Source organism: Dromiciops gliroides, chromosome 3 (assembly GCF_019393635.1).
Source record: "Dromiciops gliroides isolate mDroGli1 chromosome 3, mDroGli1.pri, whole genome shotgun sequence".
NCBI lineage: Eukaryota > Metazoa > Chordata > Mammalia > Microbiotheria > Microbiotheriidae > Dromiciops > Dromiciops gliroides.
In genome coordinates this window covers 642,682,366-642,708,062 of record NC_057863.1, presented here as the reverse complement: position 1 = coordinate 642,708,062, position 25,697 = coordinate 642,682,366, and the positions used below count along the sequence as shown (strand labels likewise).

At 47.2% G+C, this 25,697-nt stretch overlaps 1 protein-coding gene across 1 annotated transcript; it reads left to right on the top strand.

Moving 5' to 3' along the window:
* Positions 1 to 1,102: 1,102 nt before the first annotated feature.
* On the top strand, positions 1,103 to 12,329 carry DLL3 (delta like canonical Notch ligand 3). The gene is made up of 11 exons (XM_043993886.1): positions 1,103 to 1,171; positions 1,274 to 1,564; positions 2,277 to 2,358; positions 2,846 to 3,103; positions 3,922 to 4,166; positions 6,025 to 6,244; positions 7,004 to 7,715; positions 8,087 to 8,168; positions 11,628 to 11,681; positions 11,826 to 11,900; positions 12,228 to 12,329. The coding sequence occupies exons 1-11, from the start codon at positions 1,103 to 1,105 to the stop codon at positions 12,327 to 12,329; spliced, it is 2,190 nt and encodes a 729-aa protein (XP_043849821.1).
* Positions 12,330 to 25,697: the final 13,368 nt, after the last annotated feature.

Genomic DNA, 25,697 nt, shown 5'->3' with positions numbered 1-25,697 from the left:
GGCTGACCAGTGCCCTCCCTGACCAGCTGGTACCCAGGTGCCTGACAGCGTAATACTTCAGAGACATTTCCTGCCCGTTTGCTGCTCACACCTCCCCTGGAGCAAATGGAGACACCCCTCCCCCAGTCATAAAGCCGGAGGGGGGGAAGACCAAAGAAGGAAAGGGGGCCTCCGGGAAAGGAAGGGGATGGCTGGGCTTGGGCAGCCTGGGAGGCAGATGGCCGGATTTACATACAGCTGGTAAGCCCTAGCCTGGTGGCAGGCTGGCCTCTGCTCTGGGGTCAGATCTTCGCTCCAGTACTCACTGTACTCCCCCACCCCCAAGGTTGCGCAGACAGACCAAATGCCTGCGTCTGGGAGCGGCGCTGCCCAGGGAGGGGGCCACACCCCCCCAGCGTTGGGGGAAAACACTGATCAATGAACCGCTATACAAAGAGCCACAGCCACAAATCAGACACGTTCTCCACACAAGACCCCAAACAATTCCCCGATATACAGACACACAAAGACACAAATCACTCTCGAGACCCCGGGTTCCCTAGAGTCCGTGATCTCTTCGCTGCGGGCTCCCCCTCCCAGCTTACAAGTCTTTCATGCCTGCCAGCCTTGGGTGCCTCCCCCCACTTCAGGACTCCCCTCGGTCCCCTCAAACATGAGGGCATTGCCACCTCTCGGCTGCGCCCAAGCGGAGGGTGAGGTTCGCGACGGTCTCGGAGAGTTTGAGGTGAAACCAGAGACTCAGATCCACCTGGGAGCAATGACCTAGAAACGCAGGGAGACAAAGGTAACGTCAGACAGTAAGGCAACTAACGATGTCTACAAGATCGCACACCCACAAACCCGCTAGTAACACGAACGGACAGTCGCCTACAGGAAGCTTTGCACTCACATCATCACCTAGTAACACACACACTCGCGTGCACACACACGCACACCCCCCCCCCCACGCACATACACACAGACACAGTAACACACCACGTACACACGCATTCCTCCCTTCCCTCCTCCCCTAAGCTGGGCCGGGGTCTCCTTGGGGGCGGGGCCTCGCCTCGGGTTATAAAGCTGCCCTCGCAGGCTCTGCCGCCTCCAAACCCAGAGCGCCATGGCCTCCAGACGGCCGCTGGGCGCCCGGCTCCTGGCGGCGCTGGTTTCTTTACTTTGTCTTCCCAAGGTAGGGGCATCGGGGCGGCCCCGGAGGAGGGGTTCCGGCGGGACACTGGGCTAGGAGGGTGGGGTACTTGGGACTCTCTGACCTCTTGTCCCCCTGTTGCTCCCTAAGGTCCGCTGCGCAGGAGTCTTCGAACTGCAGATCCACTCCTTCCGGCGCGGTCCAGGGTCCCTGGCCCCTCCAGACTCCCCGTGTGGTACCCGGGGCTCCTGCCGTCTCATCTTTCGTGTCTGCCTGAAGCCTGCGCTGCCCGACCGGAGCCCAGAGCTGCCGTGTGTCCTAGGGGCTGCGCTCAGTACCCCAGGGACCCCCCACCCCGGGGACCCCACCGATCCGGGTCCACAGCTCTCCCTGACTGACGGCCTCATCCGTGTTCCCTTCCGGACCGCTTGGCCGGTGAGGAGCCCTTTTTTGAGTTAATAGAACTCTCGGCCCTCCAGAACCTTGCGACCTTGTGGGATCCCCCCCCCCTTTCACGGCTATGTGAAGATCTCCACATCAGATTCCATTAGGATATCCCACTCCCGTCCAATTCTATAGAAGTCACTCCCTCAGATGTCCAGGAATGTCTTTGATCCCAATTACACCCCGGGAAACCTTCCCTAGACGCGGGATGAAGCCCATCCCCAGAACTCTGAGACTCTCATCTCCTAAGATTTCAGGACGCCCCCCGCCCCCCTTTCCTCCCTAGACTCTAATTCAGAAACTAGGAGGTACCTCCATTCCCAGACATGGCCGCACCCCAACCGACAGAAGCAGACCCTCTGGTGCTCCTATCTCCTATCTTGGAAGACCCTAACCACGGGGTTCCCTGAGGGATGACCAGACACAGCCTCCTCTCTCCATTTCCGAGACTTCCCCAGATTCATGCTCCCACCCCAATCTTCATTGCTGACTTCAGGGACCCTCAGATCCTCTCTCTATACAAAGCAGCATCTTTCTCAGTCTCATATCTGTTTCCTCTTTTAAAGCCTTTGACTACCTGCAGTGTCCCTCTCCCCTGAGCTAGGAAATTACTTCCTCCATTCCTCCTCTCCTATCCCCCTTCTCGAATTCCCTCCGACTTCCTGTTGATGCTCCCCCGTGTCCTTTCTGCCCCCTCCTCCAGGGGACTTTCTCTTTAATCATCGAATCCTGGAGGGAGGAACTTGATTCCAGGAGTAAGGAAGAGTTGGGGGAGAAGCTTCCAGGTGAGGGGAGGGAAGGGGAAAGAGCGGAGATGGAAGGGAAGGGGGGGCTCGGGTATCAGCGGGGGCGGGGCATTCAGGGTGTGGGTGGAGTTAGATTGGAGGGGGTGGTCTTTGATTTCCATGGGGGCCTGGGGAACTTGGTACCGCGAACTCTTGTATGTGGGCTGGGGAGGGTGGAGAAAGAGGGGTGTGGGAGGGAGGTCCGGGCTCTGGGAATCCCACGTGTTGGAATTTGTGTAGTCCAAGTCACCACGTCAGAGATTGTGTCTGACATCGGAGGGCCTACGTTATCCAGGTAGGAGGGGACCTGTGGCCTGGAATCACAGATAGGAGGGTGGTGGGGTGCAGTGGGCTGTAAACCTCCAGGGGGGCTGGGTTCTCAAGGGCTCCCGCATCAAGGAGCGGGGAGGCCTGTGGTCCGCCGCCAGGCACAGATGAGGCTGGCTGGGACCACAGGTCCGGGCTACCACATTCCTGTTGCTTGCAGGGCCGGATCGGAGTCTGCTGAGCCGGTTGGCTGGGCGGCACAAGTTGGCGGTGGGCGGCCCCTGGTCCCGGGATGCTAGGCAGGCCGGAGGCTGGGAGCTCCTCTTCTCCTACCGGGTTCGTTGCGAGCCTTACTACTATGGTCCTGCCTGTGCCCGACTCTGCCGCCCTCGAGACGACCCACTTGGCCACTTCCATTGCGGGGCCAACGGGGAGCGCGTGTGCATGGACGGCTGGGCTGGAGACATGTGTGCCCGGCGTGAGTGAACGGGCTGGGCTGGTGGCCGGGGGAGGGAGGGGGAAGGATGCCTGGACGGCTGGGCTGCGGAAGGTGTGAGCCCAGCGTTGAGTTGAACTAGTGGGACAGGGGCGGATAACCAAGGACCCTCCGCTCCCACCCAAGGAGAGGCCGAGTTCTCTTTTCACCAGAATGACGTAGACTCTCCCCCTCCAAACACCCTGATTTTAGAGTTCGACGCTCCTCTAACACTTACCTTCTCGAGACTCTGAGAACTCCCTGGGAGCCGGCCCCCTCCCATTGCCATTCCCAGGGCTGGAGGTGGTAGTCAGGCTAAGCTTGGCGGTCACCAAACAGCTCACCAAGCTTTCTCCCCTCCCCCTTTGGGTCTCTCCCATTGTCTCTTCTTTGTTTTCTATTCCCTAAATATGTCATGTTCCTTTAAACCGTTTTTTCTGCTCTCTTCCTTCAAAACTCTCACAAACCTTATCTTCAACCACTCTCCTGTCAAGGTCTTCCCCGATGTCATGTGTTCACCACATCTCCCATAACTCTTTCCTGTTTTATTTTTTTCCCATCTCTCCCACAAACTCCATGTCCCTCAATATCTTCTACAAACCTTTCCCCCCAAACTCCTTGTTTCTCCCCTATCGCTCTCCCTGATGCCCCCCTGTGTCTCTCCACCCGATTTTCCTCTCCACCTCTCCTTCTCCCCCAACTCCCCTAATATTTCTCTCCCAAATATTCCATCTTTCCACTTTTGTTTCTTCCCACATCTCTGTGGCCTTCATCCTTCACTCCCTCTCTCTGCCTGGGGTCCCTCATCTCTCCCCTTGCAGCCATATGTCAGGCAGGCTGCAGTGCTGAGTATGGCTCCTGTGAAAGGCCAGGTGAGTGCCACTGTCGTCAAGGCTGGACTGGCCCCCTCTGCACCATCCGAGTCCCCAACAGTGACTGCTCCAGCCTCCAGCCATGTACCAACGGAGCCACCTGCTCCAACCTCCCAGGATTCTCCAGCCGCCAATGCCTCTTCCCAGCCGGACTGTGTGATGATCACCCATGTACCAATGGTGGCAGCTGCAGTGTTAGTACTGACCCCCGAGTTCTTCCCCTGCCCCCAGATGACCAGTCCTGACTTCAGGCTCTCCCTCTTCCAGGAACCCTGACCTCTGACCTTTCAGTGGCCTTTGATGAGGGACCCTCTTTTCTGTGTGTGCTAAAACCAATGCCTTAGAACACTTTAAGGTTACAAAATGCTTCCTTTATGTACCCCAGGGCATGGTGCCCTGGACCTAGAGTTAAGAAGACCTGGGTCCAGATACTGCTGCTGATACTTGCTAGCTGTGAGCCTTAGCTGCTTTATCTATTGGATGAGGAAAATACCTAATTGATAGTGTGCGGAAAGCATTTTGGAAAGCTTAGAATCACTCCTCCTAACAAGCCATCTGTTACATGAATTATTATCCCTATTTGACAGATAAGGAAACTGGCTCAGAGAGGGGAATTCACCTGCCCAGTGTCGAACAGCTTGTTAGTGGGAGAGTCAGGACTTGAACCCAGTTTGCCTGACTGGAATCTAGGACACTTTTGCTGTCATCACGATGCTGCTGGCATAGATCCATCAACATATTTGTCACTGAGCCCCCTGGTTTAGTCTAGGATCCTTCTGGCCCTGGGCCCAGGTTTTGGATTAGGGTAGGGGCCATAGGCATGGAAAGGAAGGGACGTGTAGGAGGCAGAATTCAGAGGAGACCTTGAGGACGGTGTGTTGAGGGCCAGGGAAAGGGGGGAATCACTTCACCTCCTTTTGGGCCTCAGTTTTCTCATATGTAAAATGGGGAGGAGCGGTTGGACTAGATAACCTCTAAGGGTTCTTCTCGCTTGAGAGCCATGATCCCATAATCCATCCCAGGAGTAGTCTCCGAAGTCATATTCAGAAACCAGACAAGAGAACACATATAAGGGATCCCAGGACTGAGAGTGGGAAAGGTTCTTAGACTCAATTCAACTCATCGAACATTTATTAGGCTCCTACAGGATGCAAGGCACTGTTCCCACAGTCCCTGCCCCTCAGAGAGCTCACACTTTGAGGGATAGATACAAGGTATATAGGAGCAAGTCTAATGGGAGAGAGATGGAACAGCGGGAAAGCACTAGGGGTGTGGGAAGTGGATCAGGGAAAGTATGAAGGTGGTGCCTTATCTGAGACTTGACAGAAGGCAAAGTCTGGAGAAGTTAAGATAAAGTGCTGCAGGGGCAGCTAGGTGGCACAGTGGATAAAGCACCAGACCTGGAGGACCTGAGTTCAAATCTGACCTCAGACACTTGACACTTACTGGCTGTGTGACCCTGGGCAAGTCACTTAACCCTCACTGCCCCGCCCAAGAAAGAAAGAAAGAAAGAAAGAAAGAGATAAAGGGCTGCAATTCCAGTTAGCCTGTGCAAAGGTATGGCTGTAGGGCAGAATTCGGAGTCTGGGGAAGAGCTAGAAGCTCAGTTCCGTTTGAGTCCAGAATCTTTAAAGGGCAGTTTCTAGAAAGATGCCATGAAGGGCAGTATCCAGAAAGATGCTAGAAAGGGTAGAGATGGAAGTTCCAAGTGGAGAGTATTTTATCCTGGAGGCAAGAGGGAGCTGTGCTACCCCAGTCAGATCTGTGCTTTAGGGCAGAAGTGTGGAAGATGGATTAAAGAAGGAGAGAAAGAGGAAACTGAGGGATCAGTTGGAAGGCTGTTACAACACTTCAGAAAGGCGACGCTGGCGCCAGAATCAGTGCAATCGGACATATGGACTAGGGGATCATCTAGGTCCTCTCATTTAACAGATAAGGAAACTGAGGTTCAGAGAAGGGCACGTAGTAAGTAGCAGGGCCAAGATTTGAACTACGACCTCTGGTCCTTCTTAACGCCCTCCCTCCTTCCCTCCCTCCCCTTTCTGCTCCCAGGAGGTGGCCGGGGACTTTGAATGCACATGTCCGCGGGGCTTCTATGGAAAGCGGTGTGAGGTCATTGGGATGACCTGTGCTGATGGGCCCTGCTTCAATGGCGGTACCTGTGTGGATGGCGGGGCCCCTGCTGGCTACACCTGCCGCTGCCCACCAGGCTTCCATGGCTCCAACTGTGAGAAGAAGATGGATCGCTGTAATCTGCAGCCTTGTCGCAACGGTGAGCCTCGGGGAGGGTGAAGGGAACAGGACTCAGAGACCCTCAAGACCATGCAGACCACTCCTCATCTGACAGAAGAGGAAACTGAGGCCAGAGATGACTAGATGATAGGCTTAAAACTAGAAAAGATCTAGTCCAACGACCTCATTTTTCACACGAGAAAACTGAGGCTCAGAGAGCCCCAGTTGAGTAAATTGCCTAAGGTCTTAGGTAGTAGATGTCAGAACTTGAATCCAGCTCCTTTGATTTCAAATCTTTCCATTGAACCATGGGCTGGAGGTCTGGGGCAGAGGGACCTGGAAGAAGTATAGGGACAGCCGTGAGGCTCGTCCAAGACCTGGAGACCAAAGGCCTTCGCCCTTTCCTTTATTGGGGAGTGAAGATGAGTGAGAGGGAGAGTAAAGCTGAGGGAGCCCAAGCGAAACTGTAGCCGAGAGAAGTAAGGAAACGCCGAGAGAAAGCCTCAGAATCAGAGAGCTGCAGGAGGGTAAGGAAAGCAGAGAGGACAGACAGGAATGAGGTGATTTGGAAGAGAGAAAATGAGGCTGACGTGATTGGATCAGACGCTCTCCAAGGTTCTCTCCAGCTCTGAGATCCTTTCATTCGGTGGCTTCTCAGGGTTGGTGCGCATCTCCAAAAGGGACGGGTGGTGCTGGGAATTCAGTCTCGGTGCGTCCCAGGCTCAGCTGAGGCTGGGGCGGGGGAGGGGGGGTGTAGACAAAAGAGGGACGTGACGCCGGGGCTCTCTTTCCCTCGTAGGCGGTTTCTGTCTGGACTTGGGCCGCGCGGTCCTGTGCCGCTGCAGGCCCGGCTTCGGGGGTCCGCGCTGCGAGAGGGACCTGGACGACTGTGCGGGACGGCCCTGCGCCAACGGGGGCACATGCGTGGACGGCGCGCACAGCTTCCGCTGCTCCTGCACGCTGGGCTTTGGGGGACGCGACTGTCGTGAGCGCGCTGACCCCTGTGATCCCCAGCCTTGCGAGCACGGTGGCCGCTGCTACGCGCACTTCTCCGGCCACGTGTGCTCCTGTGCTCCGGGCTACATGGGCGCGCGCTGTGAGTTCCCCGTGAGTCCCGGGCCTAAGGAAGGGGACGGCTCCGAGCTCCCGCCGGCTCCTGCCCCTCCCCCGCCCGGGCCCCACCGCGGGCCCCCAGAAGCTGCCCGACGCAGACAAGTACCCCTGCCGGGGGCCTTGGGACTTCCCTTCGCTCTGGTGCTGCTGTTGGCGGTCGTGGCGGGAGGCGCGGCCCTCCTGGTCAGAGCCCGGGCCCGCCGGCGGAGTCCAGGGGCGCGGCCCCTTCCTTCCTCCCCAGACCCTGCTCCGCCAACCCCGCCTCCAGCCGACGCACTCAACAACCTCCGGGCTCACGAGATTGGCTCCCAGGTCCCCCCTTTTCAGGGCCCCGGGAACTTAAAAGCGCCCAAGCACGAGCGGACGCAGCGACGGCTGGAGCCGTCGTCGGGGATGAGGTGAAGTTGCAGACAACTAGGACCCGTAAATGTTCCCTGCTTCTGCCCATTCTGTGGTCTGGGGGGAGCGCTGCCGATTGGTCCGACCGTTCTCTAATCCGTGATCCGATAGTTAGTTCCCGAGGAAGCTGGCGCACGGGCTTTGGAGGGGGCGGTGCGAAAAGGTTTCAGGGGACTGGGGAATTGGAGAAATTGGATCTAGGTCCGGTGTTTCTTGCCCAGAAAACAATGCTAATCGTCCCTTCGAATTTCCAGTAAGTTATCCCACGCTATTTCTGATAATCGCCACTTCTTCTCAGTCCTGGTGTTGGGGCGGGGGACGGGGGACCTGGGAGCCTCCCTCCCTCCAGCCCCATCTCTTTCTCCAGCAGGACCGAAGATTGGTGTCTTGCAGAGGACAGCGACCCTCGAACCATCTATGTCATCCCAGACTGCCCCCTCTATGCCAGAGAGGCGAGTCTTCTCCCACTTCCCTTCCTTTGAGCCTCTGCCCTGCCCTCCCTTTCTCTCATTTCCAGAGTCTAAATTTCCTTCTCGCTGCTCTTTCTTAGTCGCTGGTTTTCCCCCTTTGCAGAGCTGAGTGGGGGTGCGGGGTGGGGAGAGCTTCTTCCCTGAAACTCTTTTTTCTCCATTGGGTCATGGGATAGTTGGGGGAGGGGACTGGGCACAACCATCTGTTGCCTCCTCGATCGACGATCCTGTCTTCTCGTTTCGCTTCTAGGTCTGAATCAGCCCTTCGCCGGACTTCTCGCTTTCTCAAGCTCCCTTGAAGACCTAGAGACGTTAACATATTTATTCTCTGATGCTGTTTCTGCAGACATTTCCCCTCTTCCCCCCAACACACTCAAGGGATGGGGAAACTCAGGCATACAGCAGGCAGGAAAAGTCTCTTGGGGAAGGGAGTTGCCTTAATCCCGTTGTGGCTCACGAAGCCTGTTCCCGAAAAACTCAGGAGTTCTGGATTGGGGGAGCCAAGGACCTCATATCCCACTTTGAATTGTGTAAAAAGAATATTTACATCAGTCCCCCTTCCTCATCTCTGCAGATGCATCTATGAATGATTTTTATTTTACTCAATGTCCATTTCTCTGCGCGTGGCCCCGGGATCCAGCCAGGGTTCTCTGGTATGGGCTTGGGGGAGGTATGTAGACTGATGTCATTCAAGGTTAACCCCTATAATGTTCTTAGGAGGTTTTCAGCTGGAAGTGGCAACAAAGGGGTCAGAGGATTTAGGAATCCTAAATCACCCTCCTGCTAGGTATATTGGTTCTAGGAGAATCTCTGGGCTTGTGGGACAACAACCCCCTGGAAAAGGTGGGACGGGCAAAGGGGAAGGGCTGGCTGCAGCTTTCTCCAGAGCTAGACACAGACCGTAGTTCCTAGGCAAACAGGTTTGAGGGAGGATCGCTTGGAGGACTGTAGGGAGAAAAACCCATCTGCTAAAAGCTCTCCCCACTTCCCCCGATGCTTCCTTCAGTTCTCATCCCCAGAATCTTGTCAGAAGGCTTAGCTTCCACCTCCCACTAGGGCTCGAAGGGTCTAAACGATCTCCTTCTCCAGTGGTTGGACCCAGATTTGAGGAAGAGAGGTTACATTTGGATTCTAATAATAATAATAATAATAAATGATTGTATGCAGTTATTATGAAATATCTTTAAAATCCTTTGCCATTCACCAGCCTTCACCAACCTCCTTACTCCTGCTCCCTCCTCTACCCAGTTGCTATTTGGAGTCCAGGGATTCTGAGAGCACCTTGCAGGGGGGAGAATTTAGAAGCGTTGTGGGGGGGGAGCGGGGAGGGTGGAGGGTGGGAGAGAGAGAGAGAGATCCTGAGTGGAAGCTATGCTGTAGGAAGGCAGCCTGAACTTGGAATCCTGGGACTTGGGTTCGAATCCTGCCGCTGCCATTTATTACCAGGCTGGCCTCGAGCAAGTACTTCGCCTCTCTGGGACCTCAGTTTCTTAACCTGTATAATGATAGGGCTGAACTAGATGTCTGAGCGCCCTCCTAATTAATTCTCCGTCTGTGATCCTATTATTCCGATTGGGCTGGAGCCTACAAGTGTTTACCCGTGTGCCAGTGACTCTTCTCCATAAGGGTAGGGGACTGGCTGGGAAGACCTTTTTCCAGGGCACACCCTTACGCCTCACCTTTGGGTGACTGGAGGTGCGACCGAATGCAATGTAACAGTTCCCTCTTGTGACCGAATTCTTTTTCCGAACGGCGGCTGCTAGGCAGGTAACTGCCTGCGCTCAGGTGTGTTAGACGGGCGCCGCCCCCCCTCCCGGGGGTCATGGAAACCGACCACTGCTCTGACAGAGACCCGGCCCCCCCACTCGTTTTGCCGCAACAAACCAGCGAAAGTCCCGACGAGGCCTCCCGAATTCAGATTCTGGTCATTTTCTGGTAAATGGGGCCTCGGTGCCCGCTGTGTCTCCCCTGCCCCCATCCCTCTATAGAGACGGGGTGGAAGGCGAGGGGAAGAACGGCAGAGAGCGGGGGTCCCCGTTCTCTTAGAGGCGGATCTCCCCATCTTTATTTAAAAAAAATTTTTTTTAGTGAGGCAATTGGGGTTAAGTGACTTGCCCAGGGTCACACAGCTAGTAAGTGTTAAGTGTCTGAGGCCGGATTTGAACGCAGGTACTCCTGACTCCAGGGCCGGTGTTCTATCCACTGCGCCACCTAGCTGCCCCCTCCCCATCTTTATTATACGTGTATGGAAGGGATGCTTCTAGGGCTTCATTTTTTGGCTTTCTCTTCTCTCTTTATCCCTCTCTCTGATGAGGTATCCCCACTCGGGGTTCAGTCCAGGACTGAGTGACTGCTCCCTGCGCAAGAGGGAACAGACTTCTCTTTCCAGGGCAGGGGTGGGGTAATGGAGTAGTGGGGTAGTGCTTGGCTTGCTCTGGGCGGGGGGTGTTGCATTCTCTGAGAAGAGGCAAGTTCTGTGGCGGGCTGGAGATGCTGAACTTGGGTTAAGGCTAAATGTGAGCTGGAATCCCACTTCTTATTCAGCTGGATATGTTATCTTGATATAACCTCTGTGAACCTCAGTTTCCTCTTCCTTCCTTCCTTTCTTTTTTTTTAATTTTTAAAAAATTTTTGGCTGGGCAATGAGGGTTAAGTGACTTGCCCAGGGTCACACAGCTAGTAAGTGTCAAGTGTCTGAGGCCAGATTTGAACTCAGGTACTCCTGACTCCAGGGCCGGTGCTTTATCCACTGCGTCACCTAGCTGCTCCCTCCTTTTCCTTTCTAAAATGAGGTAGTATCTGCTTCACACTTCACTGGATTGTTATAAGGATTAAATCCAATAATGTATATTTGTAGTGATTTGCAAATTTAAAGTGATAAAGTAACCGGTTTTAATTATTAGGAAGGGGGGATGCAATCACAAATAAATGACGGTCTGATTCTTGTCTTTTCCCTCCCCCTTTTCATTGATATGTCTATCCCTACCTGTCTTTTTCATTGGACTTCTCCGTTTCTGTCTCTTTGTCTCTCTCTCTATTCCTGTCTCTTTCTGTCAATGTCTTCTTCAACTTTGTTTATCTCTTTATCTCTGGTGTCTCTGTGTCTGGCTACTGCGATCTCTTCTTCTATGTCCTCGATCTCTCCAAATCTCTGGTTTCTCTTTCTGTCCATCCGACTTCTTTGCATCTTTGGGCGGGGACCTGTTCTCTCTGTCTCCGCCTTTATGCCTTTGAATGTCTGTGCACCTGTTCCAGCAACTCCTGAAGTTACCATTTTCGGGTGAGTGAGTTTTCCCGATGAAGTGTGTGTGTGTGCGCGCGCGCGCGCGGGGAGGTGGGGCGGGGGAAGAGGAGAGATCAGATCTGTGGCCCTTTGGAAGGGCCAGCCTATTATGGGCTGGAAGTTGGGCCCCTGAGTGACTCCCTTTTCCTCATCTCTAGTTCAACCGACTGAAAAGGCAGCTAAATGAAATTTTCCCAGAACGCCTAACCTTTGTGAGTAGACTCTTCCCATGCTGGGTGGAAGTCACTTCATTCCCCCTCTGCTGATGGCCTGGTACAAGGTGACAGCGTACATATTATGTGTGTGTGTGAGGGATACTACAGACGTTAGCCATTTTCCACTTCCCTCTGACCCAGGTTGAAGAGCGGGTGCCCCAGCCCTCAGAGGATTTTGAGGTCTTTGTGGCTGGCAAACTGGTGCATTCTAAAAAGGTGAGATTGGACTCAGAAAGTCCTCAAAGCATGTATGGGTGAGTTCTGGATTGGCCACAAAGCAAGACCCAGGGCAAGTCCATCACCTCTCTGGGGCTCTATTTCTTAATCTGGAAAATGGGGATGATAATGTACTACCTAACGCCCCAGGGCTGCTGTGGGGCGATGCTTTGCAGTCTTTGAATGGGAGTTTTTATCATTATTTTTGTTCCAGGCTGGGGGAAGCTGGTGGGAGTGGTGAGATGCATAGCCAGGGACCAGGGCTGAGGCTGGGGAAGGCCGGTTTGGGGGCACTTTCAGGGGGCGCTGTTCCTCTTGGTTTCCCAGGGAGGAGATGGCTACGTGGATGGCTACTTGAATGAGTCAAAATTGGTCAAAGTCGTGGCTCAGATCCGGGAAGTGCTGAAAGCCTTGGAACTTCACAGCTGAACGAACCCAGAGGAGGGTGCAATGGGAGGGTTTGGGCTCAGACGCTGGGGAATGGGGGTGAGATGGAAGAAAATGAGCTTGGGAACTTCACCTCTCAATCACCGTCCTGCCAGCTTATCTTTTTCCATCTCCCTCTTCTCAAGTCTCGGGCAACATCCTCTCTCCCTCCTGCTCCAGTTTAATGATAGGAAAGACAGAAAATATCTCAGAAGCCGGGTCCTTCCTTGATGGCTTCTGGGCACCGTGGGGGAGAGATGTAACAACAATGTGCGCCTTTTATTTGCTGTCTGTCTTTATTTAAAATGGGGAGGGAGGGGGGCACCTAGGTGGTGCAGTGGATAAGGCAGCAACCCTGGATTCAGGAGGACCTGCGTTCAAATCCGACCTCAGACACTTGACACTTACTAGCTGTGTGACCCTGGACAAGTCACTTAACCCCTATTGCCCCACAAAAAACCTAACACCCCCCCCCAAACCAAATAAAATGGGGAGGGAAGCACAATGGGGGAGGTGGTGAAAGGGGAACAGGATGTGGGGAGTCAGAGTCCCCAGGTACAAACCCCAGCTCTATTCACTTACTGTGGGCCTTCATTTCCTCATCTGTATAACAAGGGAGGTTAGCCGATATGCCGTCTAGTCTCTTACACTTGTGAGACCAATGAGGCCCCCCAGACTTGGAAGATGGATCAGGGAGGATGCTTTGTAGGGCTGGAGACTCCTGCCAGGCCTCCTGCTAACCTGTGCCACTAGAGGATGAAGATTAGAAGATCCTCCTGGGGCAGCTAGGTGGCAGAGTGGATAAAGCACTGGCCTTAGATTCAGGAGGACCTGAGTTCAAATCCCACCTCAGACACTTGACACTTACTAGCTGTGTGACCCTGGACAAGTCACTTAACCCTCATTGCCCCGCAAAAAAAAAAAATAAGAAGATCCTCCTCCTGGGAGGGTTTGGGAACCTGGCTTTGAGATTTGGACATTCTTGCTGCTATTGCTGTGGACGACAATACTCACACCAATGATCCAGATGGGCAGGCATCCTACAAAGAGGATGAGCTCCCACCCCTACACTTGGATTCAGTTACAAAGAGCTGCCATTTTCATTCACTTGTGCCACAAACCAACGAATAGTAAACATTTAAAAAGTTTCTATGAACTTCATTAAATACAAAATGGAAATAATGCTCATAGTAACGATAACTCATATAGGGCATAGGTTCTTTTTGTATCCTGGAAACACTTTTTCTATGCAGCTAGGTGATGCCATAGTGGATAGAGCTTTGGGCTTAGAGTCAGGAAGACTCATTTTCCTGAGTTCAAATTTGGCCTCAGACACTTCCTATCTGTGTGACCCTGGGCAAGTCACTTCACCCTGTTTGCCTCAGTTTCCCTATCTGTGAAATGAGCTGGAGAATGAAATAGTAAACCACTCCAGTTTCTTGGCCAAGGAAACCCCCAATGGGGTCATGAGGAAGTCAGACAAGAATGAACAACAACAGAACAACACTCTGATGTCGATTGATATTAGTAAACCTGGTGGTGTGAGCACTGCTTCTAGGGAACCTTCTGGTTAAGTGGTTAACAAACACAAATAGGAATGGAGGACACTGGACCTATTATAAGGGTCCTTGTGGGATGCATATTGACTTAGAAAACCACATATTAACATTATCTATGCCCCATTGTATTTTTACTTTGTTAAATATTTCCCAAGCATGCTTTCATCTGGTTCAGGCTGCCTGAACACTTCTGCTCTGGTGGTCTCACAATCCTTCATGCCCCAGTTGGGATAGTTCTGTCCTTTAGAGGATACTTGGATAGCTCACAAGGACTGTTCTTCGGTTGTCGTGCCTGGTTTCTATTGGTTGTCTTTAGGAAATCTACTTGGCTCCAACAAGCCCACCAATAGGCCCTATTCTAAGTTACTACTCTAGGGGCCAATGTGAAGGGCCCTCATAATCTTGTTGGCATTGGCCATACTCTGGAAGGCTGGGATGATCTCAAAGAATTTCTGTTTCTCTGTTCCCACTGCCAGTCTCACTATCCACATTGAAGCAGGGGTATGCTGTAGTTATAAAGGTAAGAAGAAGGGCTGAAATTGTAACCTACTTCCTCTGATGCCAAGTCCAGCGTTCTGCACTGTCTCTCTCCAATTCTGGAACCAAGAATCATGATAAAATCAACGTCATCATTGTCCGTGGATGGGGTTTGTCAACATATTCCTTTGTGTGACCCCATTCAACATCTCAGTAACTTTCCAGAGCAAAGTGCCTCTCCCTGTCTACTCTTTATTTCCTTCATTTGAATGTAAGCTCCTTGAGATCAAGGACTGTCTTTGCTTTTATATTTGAAATCGCAAAGCTCAGAAAATGAAATTTCATTCACTCATTCTTTTTTCTTTTTCTTTTTTTTTTTTCAAGTGAGGCAATGGGGGTTAAGTGACTTGCCCAGGGTCACACAGCTAATAAGTGTTAAGTGTCTGAGGCCGGATTTGAACTCAGGTACTCCTGACTCCAGGGCCGGTGCTCTATCCACTGCGCCACCTAGCTGCCCCCACTCATTATTTTTTACATTGGGTTTTTTTTTTTTGGTGTGGCAATGAGGGTTAAGGGACTTGCCCAGGGTCACACAGCTAGTATGTGTCTAAGGCCGGACTTGAACTCAGGTGCTCTTGAATCCAGGGCTGGTGCTTTATCTACCACTCATTTTTAAAATTCAATTTTATTTTCAGTTCCAAATTCTCTCCCTTTCCCTCCCCGACTGAGAATGCAAGAAAAACTCAATGTGTTATAAATGTATCTAGTCAAATAAAACAAATTCTCATTATCCATGTCAAAAAAATCCAAAGAAAATATGTTTTGGTCTGCATTATGAGTCTATCAGCTTTATATCTGGAGGTTGATAGCATTTTTTCATCATGGATCCTTGGGAATTGTCATGGATCATTGTACTGGTCAGTTACTAAGGTTTTCACAGTTGATCATCTTACAATTTTTTTGCTGTTAATGTATACAGTGTTCTCCTAGTTCTGCTCATGTCACTTTGCATTAACTCATATAAATCTAGCCAGGTTTTTCTGAAACCATCCCCTTAATTTCTTCCAGCACAATAGGGTTTCATTACAATCATATACCACAACTTGTTTAGTTATTTCCTAATTGATGGGCATTCCCTCAGTTTCCTGTTCTTTGCCACCACAAAAGGAACTGCTAGAAATATTTGGGTACCTATGAATCCTTTCCCTTTTTCTTTCATCTCTTTGGGGTGTAGACCTAGTAATGGTATTGCTCTGGGGGGTTAGATCTAGTAGTTGTACTGTTGGGTCAAAGGGTATGCATAGTTTACAGCTTTGGGGCATAGTTCCAATTTGCTTTCCAAAATGGTTAGAGCAGATTATATCAGTGAAATAAAGAGAAATGGGACAGGGTAACAAATGTATTATACAAAACCTTGAGCACAGGTTCAGAGCTCACTCCTTGTCCCTTACCATCCTCTTCTTTATAAAAAGTGAGTGGGAAAAAAAGAAAAAGTATAATAGGATGGAGGGAAATACAAAATTAACAGTTATAACTCTGTAAGTGAATGGTACAAACTTACACTTACAATGGAAGAGGAAAAAAGAAACACTTGAAACAGAAAGATACAGAGTTAAAATAAAGGGCAGGGGTAGTAATCATATTCTCAAGCAAAGCAGCATAAAATAGACTTTAATTAAAGGAGATAAACAGGGAAACCACATTTTGCTGAAAGGTACTATAGATAATACATTAATATCGATATTAAACATATTCACCAAATGGCACAATATCCAAATACTTAAAGGAAAAGGTTAATGAATTATAGGGAGTAGTAGTAAAACAATAAGTGAGAAACTTCAATTTAGCTCCTTCTAGTCTAAATAAATCTAACCAAAATATATATGTATTTTTAAAAAGCTAGCATTTGGGGCAGCTAGGTGGCGCAGAGGATAGAGCACCAGCCCTGGAGTCAGGAGGACCTGAGTTCAAATCCGGCCTCAGACACTTAACACTTACTAGCTGTATTGTGACCCTGGGCAAGTCACTTAACCCCAATTGCCTCACTAAAAAAAAAAAAAGCTAGCATTTATATGGTGCCTACTGTGTATCAGGTAATTTACAAATATTATTTCACTAGATCCTCACAAAAACCCTGGGATAGAGGTGCTATTATTATCCCCATTTTTACATTTGAGGAAACTGAAACAGGCAGAGGTTAAATAACTTGCCAGAGGTCACCAGTAGTAAGGTTTGAGGTCAAATTTGAACTCAGGTCTTCCTACTGCTTACTTAGCACTCTACTGTACCATCTAGTTGCCTCTGCTTTCCACAATACTTGTTTTTGCTGTGAGATACTTCAAATTGCATTCTCTGCCCCACCCCAGTCTTTTCACTTTGTTTTAGTGTTTCTTGTTGTATCAAGAAGTCATTGCCTTCAAGTTACCAGGGATATCTTTTGCAATTGCTTCTACCTTTTGTTTGGTTAATAATACATCCCCTAAAAAATTGAAAAAAAAAAAAAAAGGACTACATCTCTTACCTGGTTGAAGTAGCTGCAAAGGGAAGTTGAGGACAAACATTCTGGCCAATGGGAAAACCAATGTGATATAATGAGAGGAAATAATGTAGAAGTGCCCAGGGTAGACAACCTCTTAAGGAGGTTGGCCATGAAGGGAAGAAAAGATATAGGACAATAGCTAGAAGGATTGCGAGATAAAATGAGGATTTTTAAGAACAGAAGGGACCCAGGAATATTTATAGCACTGGCCTTGAAGTTGGGGGGACCTGAGTTCAAATCTCACTTCAGACACTTACTAGTTGTATGACCCTAGGCAAGTCACTTAACCCCAATTTCCTGAAACATCCGATGCCATCTCCAGTGGTCCTGATGTATATCTTGCCACTGGATACAGATGGCTCTGGAGGAGAAAGTCAGGTTGGTGACCTTACATAGCCCTGCCTCGCTTAAAACCAATCCACTGCAAGTCATTACATTAACCCCAATGTCATGGTCCTCTTTGTGAACAAAGGACAAACAACAATAGAGAGGAACTGGAGATAAAAGAGAAAGTGGGAATGATAGTAGAGGAATCTGTTTGATAAGACAGAAGGGGATGACATCAAAGATGACTGTAGGGGCAGCTAGGTGGCACAGTGGATAAAGTACCGGCCCTGGATTCAGGAGTACCTGAGTTCAAATATGGCCTCAGACACTTGACACTTACTAGCTGTGTGACCCCGGGCAAGTCACTTAACCCCCATTGCCCTGCAAAAAAAAAAAAAAAAGATGACTGTAGATGGGTTTGTCTTGGCAAGGAGAAGGACCACCTTTCCATCAGAGACAAGAGTGAAAGAGGATATAATGGAGGAAGATGCCGGAGTAGTGTGAAATGAGGAGGAAAGAAGGAAGGAAGGAAGGAAGAAGAGAGAGTTCATGCCAAATGGCCTCAATATGGTTTTTGTGTGTGGAAAAGTATGAGGTGGGTTGCCTTGAAGAGACGCATGTAGGATCAGAGCAAGTGCTATGGAGAATAGGATAGCTAGTCAATCAGGGAGGGGTAGAATGATTGCCATGGGGCAGAGGGTCTGACTCAGATTAGAAAATAAATTTGTAGTGGGACAAGTCATCATATTTTTTGCTATTTCCTCTGGTTCCATTCAAAACCACATGAAGTTTGGCTGTGAAGGGAAGACAAGATATGGAAGGGTCAAGCAAAGGGTTTTTTTGTTTTGTTTTGTTTTTTCCTTAAGGAGAGAAAGATCTGTTTGTGGGTGGCTAAGAAATGGCGGGGGGATATGGAGAGATCCCAAATTAGGGATCGAGAGGGAATGACCTAAGGAAGGGTCAACGTCCTGAGAGAAATGGGAAGGGATGAGATTACAACCTCAAGTAGAGGGGTTGGCAATGGCGGCAGGGGTGCCTCATCCAACCAGATTGGAACAGAGGAGGAGAGGGTGGGGCCAATATGGCAGTGACTAGAAGTGTGGAATCCAGAAGAGGAGAACAGGTCACCTGTTTTTTTGTCAGAAAAAAAAATACACATCCTGCTCTTTATCTGTTACTTTATTTGTTCCTTCTTATCTTGAACTAGATTTTTTAGACCCCAGTATAAGACTTTGTTATCACTGTTGAATTTCATCTTCTTAGATTCAACTCAATACCAAAGTCTTTTGGGATCCCGACTCTGTCTCTTTGTGTGTTATATAATCAACCAGGACCACTGGGTTCAAATCTCATCTCTGATATACAGGCTGAGTGGCCCTGGACAAGTCACCTAACTTGTAAACCCAATGCTTAACTAATTAACAGGACTCTAGGATAACTCTGAATATCTCAATTGCAAGGAAGATGCTAACCTGAAATAATAGCTGGGGTTTTCTCAAGTGATAGTTCCCAATACCCATGAAATCATAGGTTTTATCCCTAGAAATGCTAGCAATATCAATGACATAGCTGGCTGCTTGCTTGTTGTCCATCATGCTCCGAGAGGACTAAAATGACATCACTGTGTCAGGTTCAAGGTACAGTGTGTCCAGCTGTGACTGATCAGACCAACATGAGCTCCGAAGCCTCTACCACAGGTCAGGCACAAAGAGTCCACACAAACATTTCGAGTGGAGATGGGCACTTTAGACAGTAGAAATAAATTAAAGGCATAAGCACAGCCACAGACGAGTCAAAATTCTATCTATTTAATGATGACAGGGTGGTTTATTTGGGAAACCTCAGCAAACCAACAGTAATAACAAAACTCCAAACAAACCCCAACAGCTCATTTAGACAATTAATAGCTTCAGTAAGATAGGATAAAAACAAATCCACAAAAATCAATGGCCTTTATATATGACAATAGCAAAATCCAGGTGAAAATAGTAGGGAAGTCCCATTCAAAATAACTAGAAAAGGTACAAAATATCTAGGGAGATCAATAGAACATTACTCAGCCCTTATTATATGTGGGCAAAGGGATGGGAATCCAAACACAAGCAAAAGGAAAGACAGGAGTTATCTAGGAATTTACTTACCAAGGCAAAAATATCATATTTGTTTTTGTTTTTGTGTTTTGGTGAGGCAATTGGGGTTAAGTGACTTGCCCAAGGTCACACAGCTAGTAAGTGTCAAGTGTCTGAGGCCACATTTGAACTCAGGTCCTCCTGACTCCAGGGCTGGAGCTCTATCCACTGCGCCACCTAGCTGCCCCCAAAATATCATATTTGTATCACAGAAGGAATTTGTCAGGACCTCTTCCTTTTCTATTCTCTCAGACTCTATGATATCAAAGGTAATTTTTCTTTAAATATTTGATATAATCCACATGTAATTTGATGTAGTCCTGAAGTTTTTTCCATTGGGATTTCATTTATGGCTTGTTCATTTTTTATTTTTTTTTTGGAGACTGGGCTAAATCCCTTATTCTTGTTCTGTTAATATAGATATTTTATATTTTTGTAAACATTTACACATTTCATTTGGACAGTTTTATTACCATATAATTGGCTGAAAATTCATTTTATTTGTTTTGCATTTATTGTGAATTCTTTCTTTTTCATTTTTGACACTGGTAATTTGTTTTCTTCATTTTAATCAAGGTTTATCCATTTTGTTGATTTTAAAAATAGCTCCTATTTGTTAAATGAATTTTTCTTTGCTTTCAATTTTGTTAATATCCTCTTTTTTAAGGATTTTTATTTTAGTATTTATTTTGATGTTTTTTAATGTGTTCATTTTCCTAGTTTATTTATTTGCTTCTTAGTTGCACACCAAATTTGTTGATATGCTCCTTTCTTTTACTGATGAAATTGTTTAGACATATAAGGACTGCTTAGGTCGCCACTCATAAATTTTTGGTATGTTGTTCATTGTTATTATTTTTAAAGAAATTATTAATTGTTTCTCTGACTTATTCTTTGACCCATCAATTCTATGTGATTAAGTTATTTAGTCTCAAAGTAATTTCTTCACTGGCCTTTTTTTTTTTTGCGAGGCAATTGGGATTAAGTGACTTGCCCAAGGTCCCACAGCTAATGTGTCAAGTGTCTGAGGCTGGATTTGAACTCAGGTACTCCTGACTCCAGGGCTGGTGCTCTATCCACTGCGCCATCTAGCTGCCCCTTCACTGGCCTTTTATTGAATATAATTTTTATTTCTTGTTGTTTACTTATATCTGACCCTTCATGACTCCATTTGGCCTGGCCTGGCCTTGCTTTCTCTTTTTTCTTTCCTTTTCTCTTATCTTCTTTTCTTTTCTGTTCTGTTCCGTTCTTTTCTTTTCCTTTCTTTTCAAAATCCCCTTTGCTAAGTAGTTTCTTAATTTAACTTTCCCTCATCAACCCTTGCTATCTTTGGGATGTTTGGTCTAGTCTTTGTCAGTTGTTAAATCCAAAGAAAAAACCTTAACATTTTTTACTGAGAGAGAGATCCCTTCTCTAATTCTACCTTCAAAACTGTAAACTCATGATCAAAAGCCAGAAAAAGACTCTTTAAAACCCTTTTACACCCTACTTTTTTTAGTCCATCCCTCTCCCCCCTCCCCCAGTAAATGAAGGCCATATACTAAAGACAAAGATAAAACAGACAAAAACATACAGAAATCAAAGTTGAGATAAAAGCTATTTGCTTCGGAGAGGTTTCTACCCTGCTTTTTAAATTTATCCGTCTGCTTCCTACAACCACATTGCCATACCCAATCCCACATCTAGCCCAGTTCTCTTGGCATACCTCTGCCTGAAAACACTAAGAGGACTTCCCCCTCTTGGGCAGAATCGTAACCATCCTCAATCCTTATTTGTTCTCTAAGATTCATCATTTTTATTAGAGTTGGTACCCTTACAGTTTGCCAATTTCATAGAGCCTTTTACAAACTCAAGACTCTTTTTTTTTTTTTAAAGTGAGGCAATTGGGGTTAAGTGACTTGCCCGGGGTCACACAGCTAGTAAGTGTTAAGTGTCTGAGGTCAGATTTGAACTCAGGTCCTCCTGAATCCAGGGCTGGTGCACTAAACACTGTGCCACCCAGCTGCCCCCAAACACAAGACTCTTGAAACTTTTACCTGCAAGAGATTTTGGACCACACCTACTTATTAACTCTTTAAAATTAAAAAGAGTACTTGAATGGTCAGGCTCCTATCTCAAATCGAACCCCCAAATTCCTTAGGTGGCTCTCCACATTTATGTTGGCACCCCAAAAACTCAATTTAAAAATAAGACTTCTTTTTAAATCCCTCTTTGGCAGTTTCATTGGCTTGAAAACTATACCCGTTGCCTGTTGGAGAAGACCCCATGCTAGTGAGAGTGAAAATTAGAGAGCTGCAGTTTTATCAATTAGACACTTACCTTATTGGATAAAATTTAATTCTTGGTAAAAAGGAGAATCAGATCACAGACTCCTAACAAAAAATTCTCCTTATGAAGGACTCTTCACATGAGTCCAAGATATATAGGGGAGTTGTTTGTTTGGTTTTTTTTCTTTTTTGGTTAAGAATGTAGCTTGGGAGGGGGCGGCTAGGTGGCACAGTGGATAAAGCACCAGCCCTGGATTCAGGAGTACCTGAGTTCAAATACGGCCTCAGATCCTTGACACTTACTAGTTGTGTGACCCTGAGCAAGTCACTTAACCCCCATTGCTCCGCAAAAAAAACAAAAACAAAAACAAACGAATGTAGGTTGGGGGGCAGCTAGGTGGCACTGGCCCTGGAGCCAGGAGGACCTGAGTTCAAACCTGGCCTCAGACACTTGACACTTACTAGCTCTGTGACCCTGGGTAAGTCACTTAACCCTCATTGCCCTCCCCACCTTCAAAAAAAAGAATGTAGCTTGGGGGGTGGGACAGCTAGGTGGTACAATGGATAAAGCACTGGCCCTGAGTTCAAATCAGACCTCAAACACTTGACACTTATTAGCTGTGCAACCCTGGGCAAGTCACTTAACCCTCATTGCCATGCAAAAAACAACAAACAAACAAACAAACAAAACCCTCCAAAACATGAATGTAGCAAAACATGAATGATCTCTTCTTGGTTTTCCACTTAAAAGGTTTGAAGTAAAGTTTGAAACAAATAATTTCTGGGTAATTTAATCATTTTATTAATAACACTAGCATTTTAATAAAAGGATGGTCATTTGGCCATTTCTTTGTTAGACCAAAGACCCCCATTTGGGGTTTTCTTGGCAGAGACATTGGAGTAAATTCCCATTTCCTTCTCTGGCTCATTTGACAGATAAAGAAACTGAGGCAAACATGGTCAAGTGACTTGCCCAGGGTCACACAGCTAGTAAGTTTCTGAAGCCAGATTTGAACTTAGGAAGATGAGTCTTTCTAACTATTATGATTTCTTGAATATGCTGTCCAGGCTCTTTGTTTACTCCTGATTTTCAGACAATCCAATGATTCTTAAATAATCTCTTTCTCTTTTACAGGTCAGTTTCTTTTTGCCATGAGATTTTAGATTTTGTTCTATTATTTCACTCCTTTGACTTTGTTTTGATATTTTTCATTGTATCATGTAGTCATTAGCTTTTATTTGGTTAATTCTAATTTGACAAAAGAGGACAGTTTAGGTTCAAATTGGTTTACCCAATCATAGGGGCCAAGAAGGGAAAGGATGAGAGTGCAGGGACATTTGTAGGACTCATGGTCTGGGAAAGAACTGAAGGAATGGAGGGCATAGTGAGGACAAAAACAGGGTTTAGTATCTCAAGGTATAGGCAAAGTCTGAAAGAGTAAAAGATTATGATCAATTAAAGAAATTTCAGAATTCATAATAATGGAAATGGAAGGCAGTGAATAACTGGAAGTGAATGGAGGGGGAATGGATCATGGGAATTGACTTGATTTGGGGAGGTATAGGAATACGATATAATGGTGATGATGATCTGATAGTGAAGGGATTTTCTTTTCCCTAAAATTGGCCATGGCATCAAGCATTAGAACCAATCTGAATAGAGTTAATTAAAGTCTAATTTTTTTCCTTTTTCCCCCTTTTTTCCTTTTTTTTGAGGGGGGCAGGGCAATGAGGGTTAAGTGACTTGCCCAGGGTCACACAGCTAGTATGTGTCAAGTGTCTGAGGCCAGATTTGAACTCAGGTCCTCTTGACTCCAGGAGGTACTTTATCCACTGTGCCACTTAGCTGCAAATTAAAGTCTAATTGCATCAAAAGGCTGTACCTAGCCATATTAGCTTTACACAGATCTGATATTCCATTTGGTAAAAACAAAACAAACAGAAAACAAATACCCATTGTGTTTAGGTTTGAGAAAAATGATTCTTTTCTCATATTAATAACCAATTTTATGTACAAGACTCAAAGATTCTCATTTTTTGCTTTCTCATTCAAAGCCCAGTCTCTTAAGGACATTTCTGACTTTGTCCAAAAATTCAGCCCACCTGACAGTTTTATCTAGGTTGAATCTTTACTGTAACCTCACCTTTGTTCCAGTAGGACTGGGTGGAGAATAGATTTTTTTTTTATAGATTGCTGGAAGCAAAATGACCTGAGAGTGCTGACAAGATTGAAGTCATGTCCCACCAGCCCCTCATTAGAAAATGCACACTTCTTATTATAATATTCATTCTCTCATTAATTGTTAACCAATTGAAATTGATTTTTGCCCCCTTTTCCAAAGGTATTTAAACATTTGACAATCTCCATCTTTCATAAGGAGAGAAACCACTGGCCTGAATTTATTGATTATTTGCTAGTATAACTAATAAATTGATTATTAATTACCCAGAAACTCTGTCTCTCAGGCTTCTCATTCATGTTGAGTTTTACATCCTACCAGACTATGAGCTACCTGAGAACAGGACCTGAGTCTTGTTAGTTCTTTCTCCTTTCATCCGACACACACCATGCAGCTGGATCAAAAATGCAAGTTGATGAAATGAGTGAGACATAGAGACTCCTAAAAAGCCCAGACACTCACAGAAACCCATAATTATAGGCGAACACAACCAATCAGCTCCAATCATTGTCACCATCATCAGGACAGAAGCTTGAGGAAGCTCATCAGGGAGGATTAAAGGCTTTATTTTTGGCTTAAAAAACAAAACCAAACACATTACCCTGGGGAGAAACCTCCTTATTTTGAAGATGAAGAAATTTCCTACCAGGACAGGTAGGTGGCACAGTGGAGAGAGCACTGGCCCTGGATTCAGGAGGATCTGAGTTCAAATCTGGCCTCAGCAAACACTTTACAATTACTAGCTGTGTGGCCCTAGGCAAGTCACAACCCCGATTGCCTCACCCCCCCAAAAAAAATTAAAAAAAAAAAGAAATCTCCTACCTTCTGGTTACATAAAAGAGAAGGCATTCAGTATCACATCTCCAGTTATTTCAACCATCTGGACTGTCTTCACAGGCAGTTGATGTTTAAACTTGTAGCCAGGATTGCCATACAGTCACCTGGTGGAAGAAGGGGCCAGTGAGTGGCTACAGTCCTTGAAAGCCTCTCTTTGGTCCACAATGCACCCTCTTTCCAACTTCTCCCCTAATCCGACTGAATGCTTTCTTTCCAACTGTTTACTCTCAATCCCAGTCATCTGGTACTTGTCTTCAGTCACCACAATTTGGAGATCAAAGGGCTGAGCCTTAGAAAAGGGCATACATTTCAGTTGTTCCTCATCCACGTGGAACCTGGGGAGTAGGACAGGGTTGGGTAGGAGATAATTATCCGATTCAATCAAGAGTATTAAAGAAAGGGCTGGGGACTTTTGTATTAACTTTGAGGATAAACTGAATCAAGTTCATTATCGGGGCTGCCTGGCAGAGTGAAGGGGGGCAGGAGGCACACAATCAGAAAATTGATGATAGTAGCTCATTCTTATAGAGAATGAAGAGTTAGCAAATCCTGTCCTCACAACAATTTATTATTATTATTAATAATTCAAAGTGATGAGAACCCAGTCTTTGCCTGTCTTGTATTTCCTAACTTCCCTAGATCTGAGTTTCTCCTGTTGTTCATCTTTCATTTCGGAAGAGGACCAATGGCATCACAGGGTGATGTCTTGACTTGTGAGTGAATTGGATTTAAGTGAGGCAGAGCCACACAAAGTCATCACTTTCTCTTCACTGAAGTTCAGTGACAAGACAAAAGTCCCCATGACCGGTGATGACCCTGGATGTGGTAGATGACTAACATCTATGCTTCTCCATTGACTAAGGAGGTAAGCATCAGTCACCCAGAAGGTAGCCAGCTAGGAGACAACAACATATGGCAAAGATTAGAATTCATCATCAGCATGGATTTATACCAGGAATGCAGGGCTGGTAGAATATTAGGACGACTAGAAACATATTATTATGATCATACTATGATAATATTAATGACAAAACAAAAATATGATTATATCAATAA

Excerpts from the sequence above, each read along its gene's own strand:
- DLL3 (XM_043993886.1), top strand. The coding sequence starts at position 1,103 with ATGGCCTCCAGACGGCCGCTGGGCGCCCGGCTCCTGGCGGCGCTGGTT. Across the intron at positions 4,167-6,024 it reads CCAATGGTGGCAGCTGCAGT|GAGGTGGCCGGGGACTTTGA; the intron begins GTTAGTACTGAC and ends TTCTGCTCCCAG. Across the intron at positions 7,716-8,086 it reads GAGCCGTCGTCGGGGATGAG|GACCGAAGATTGGTGTCTTG; the intron begins GTGAAGTTGCAG and ends TTTCTCCAGCAG.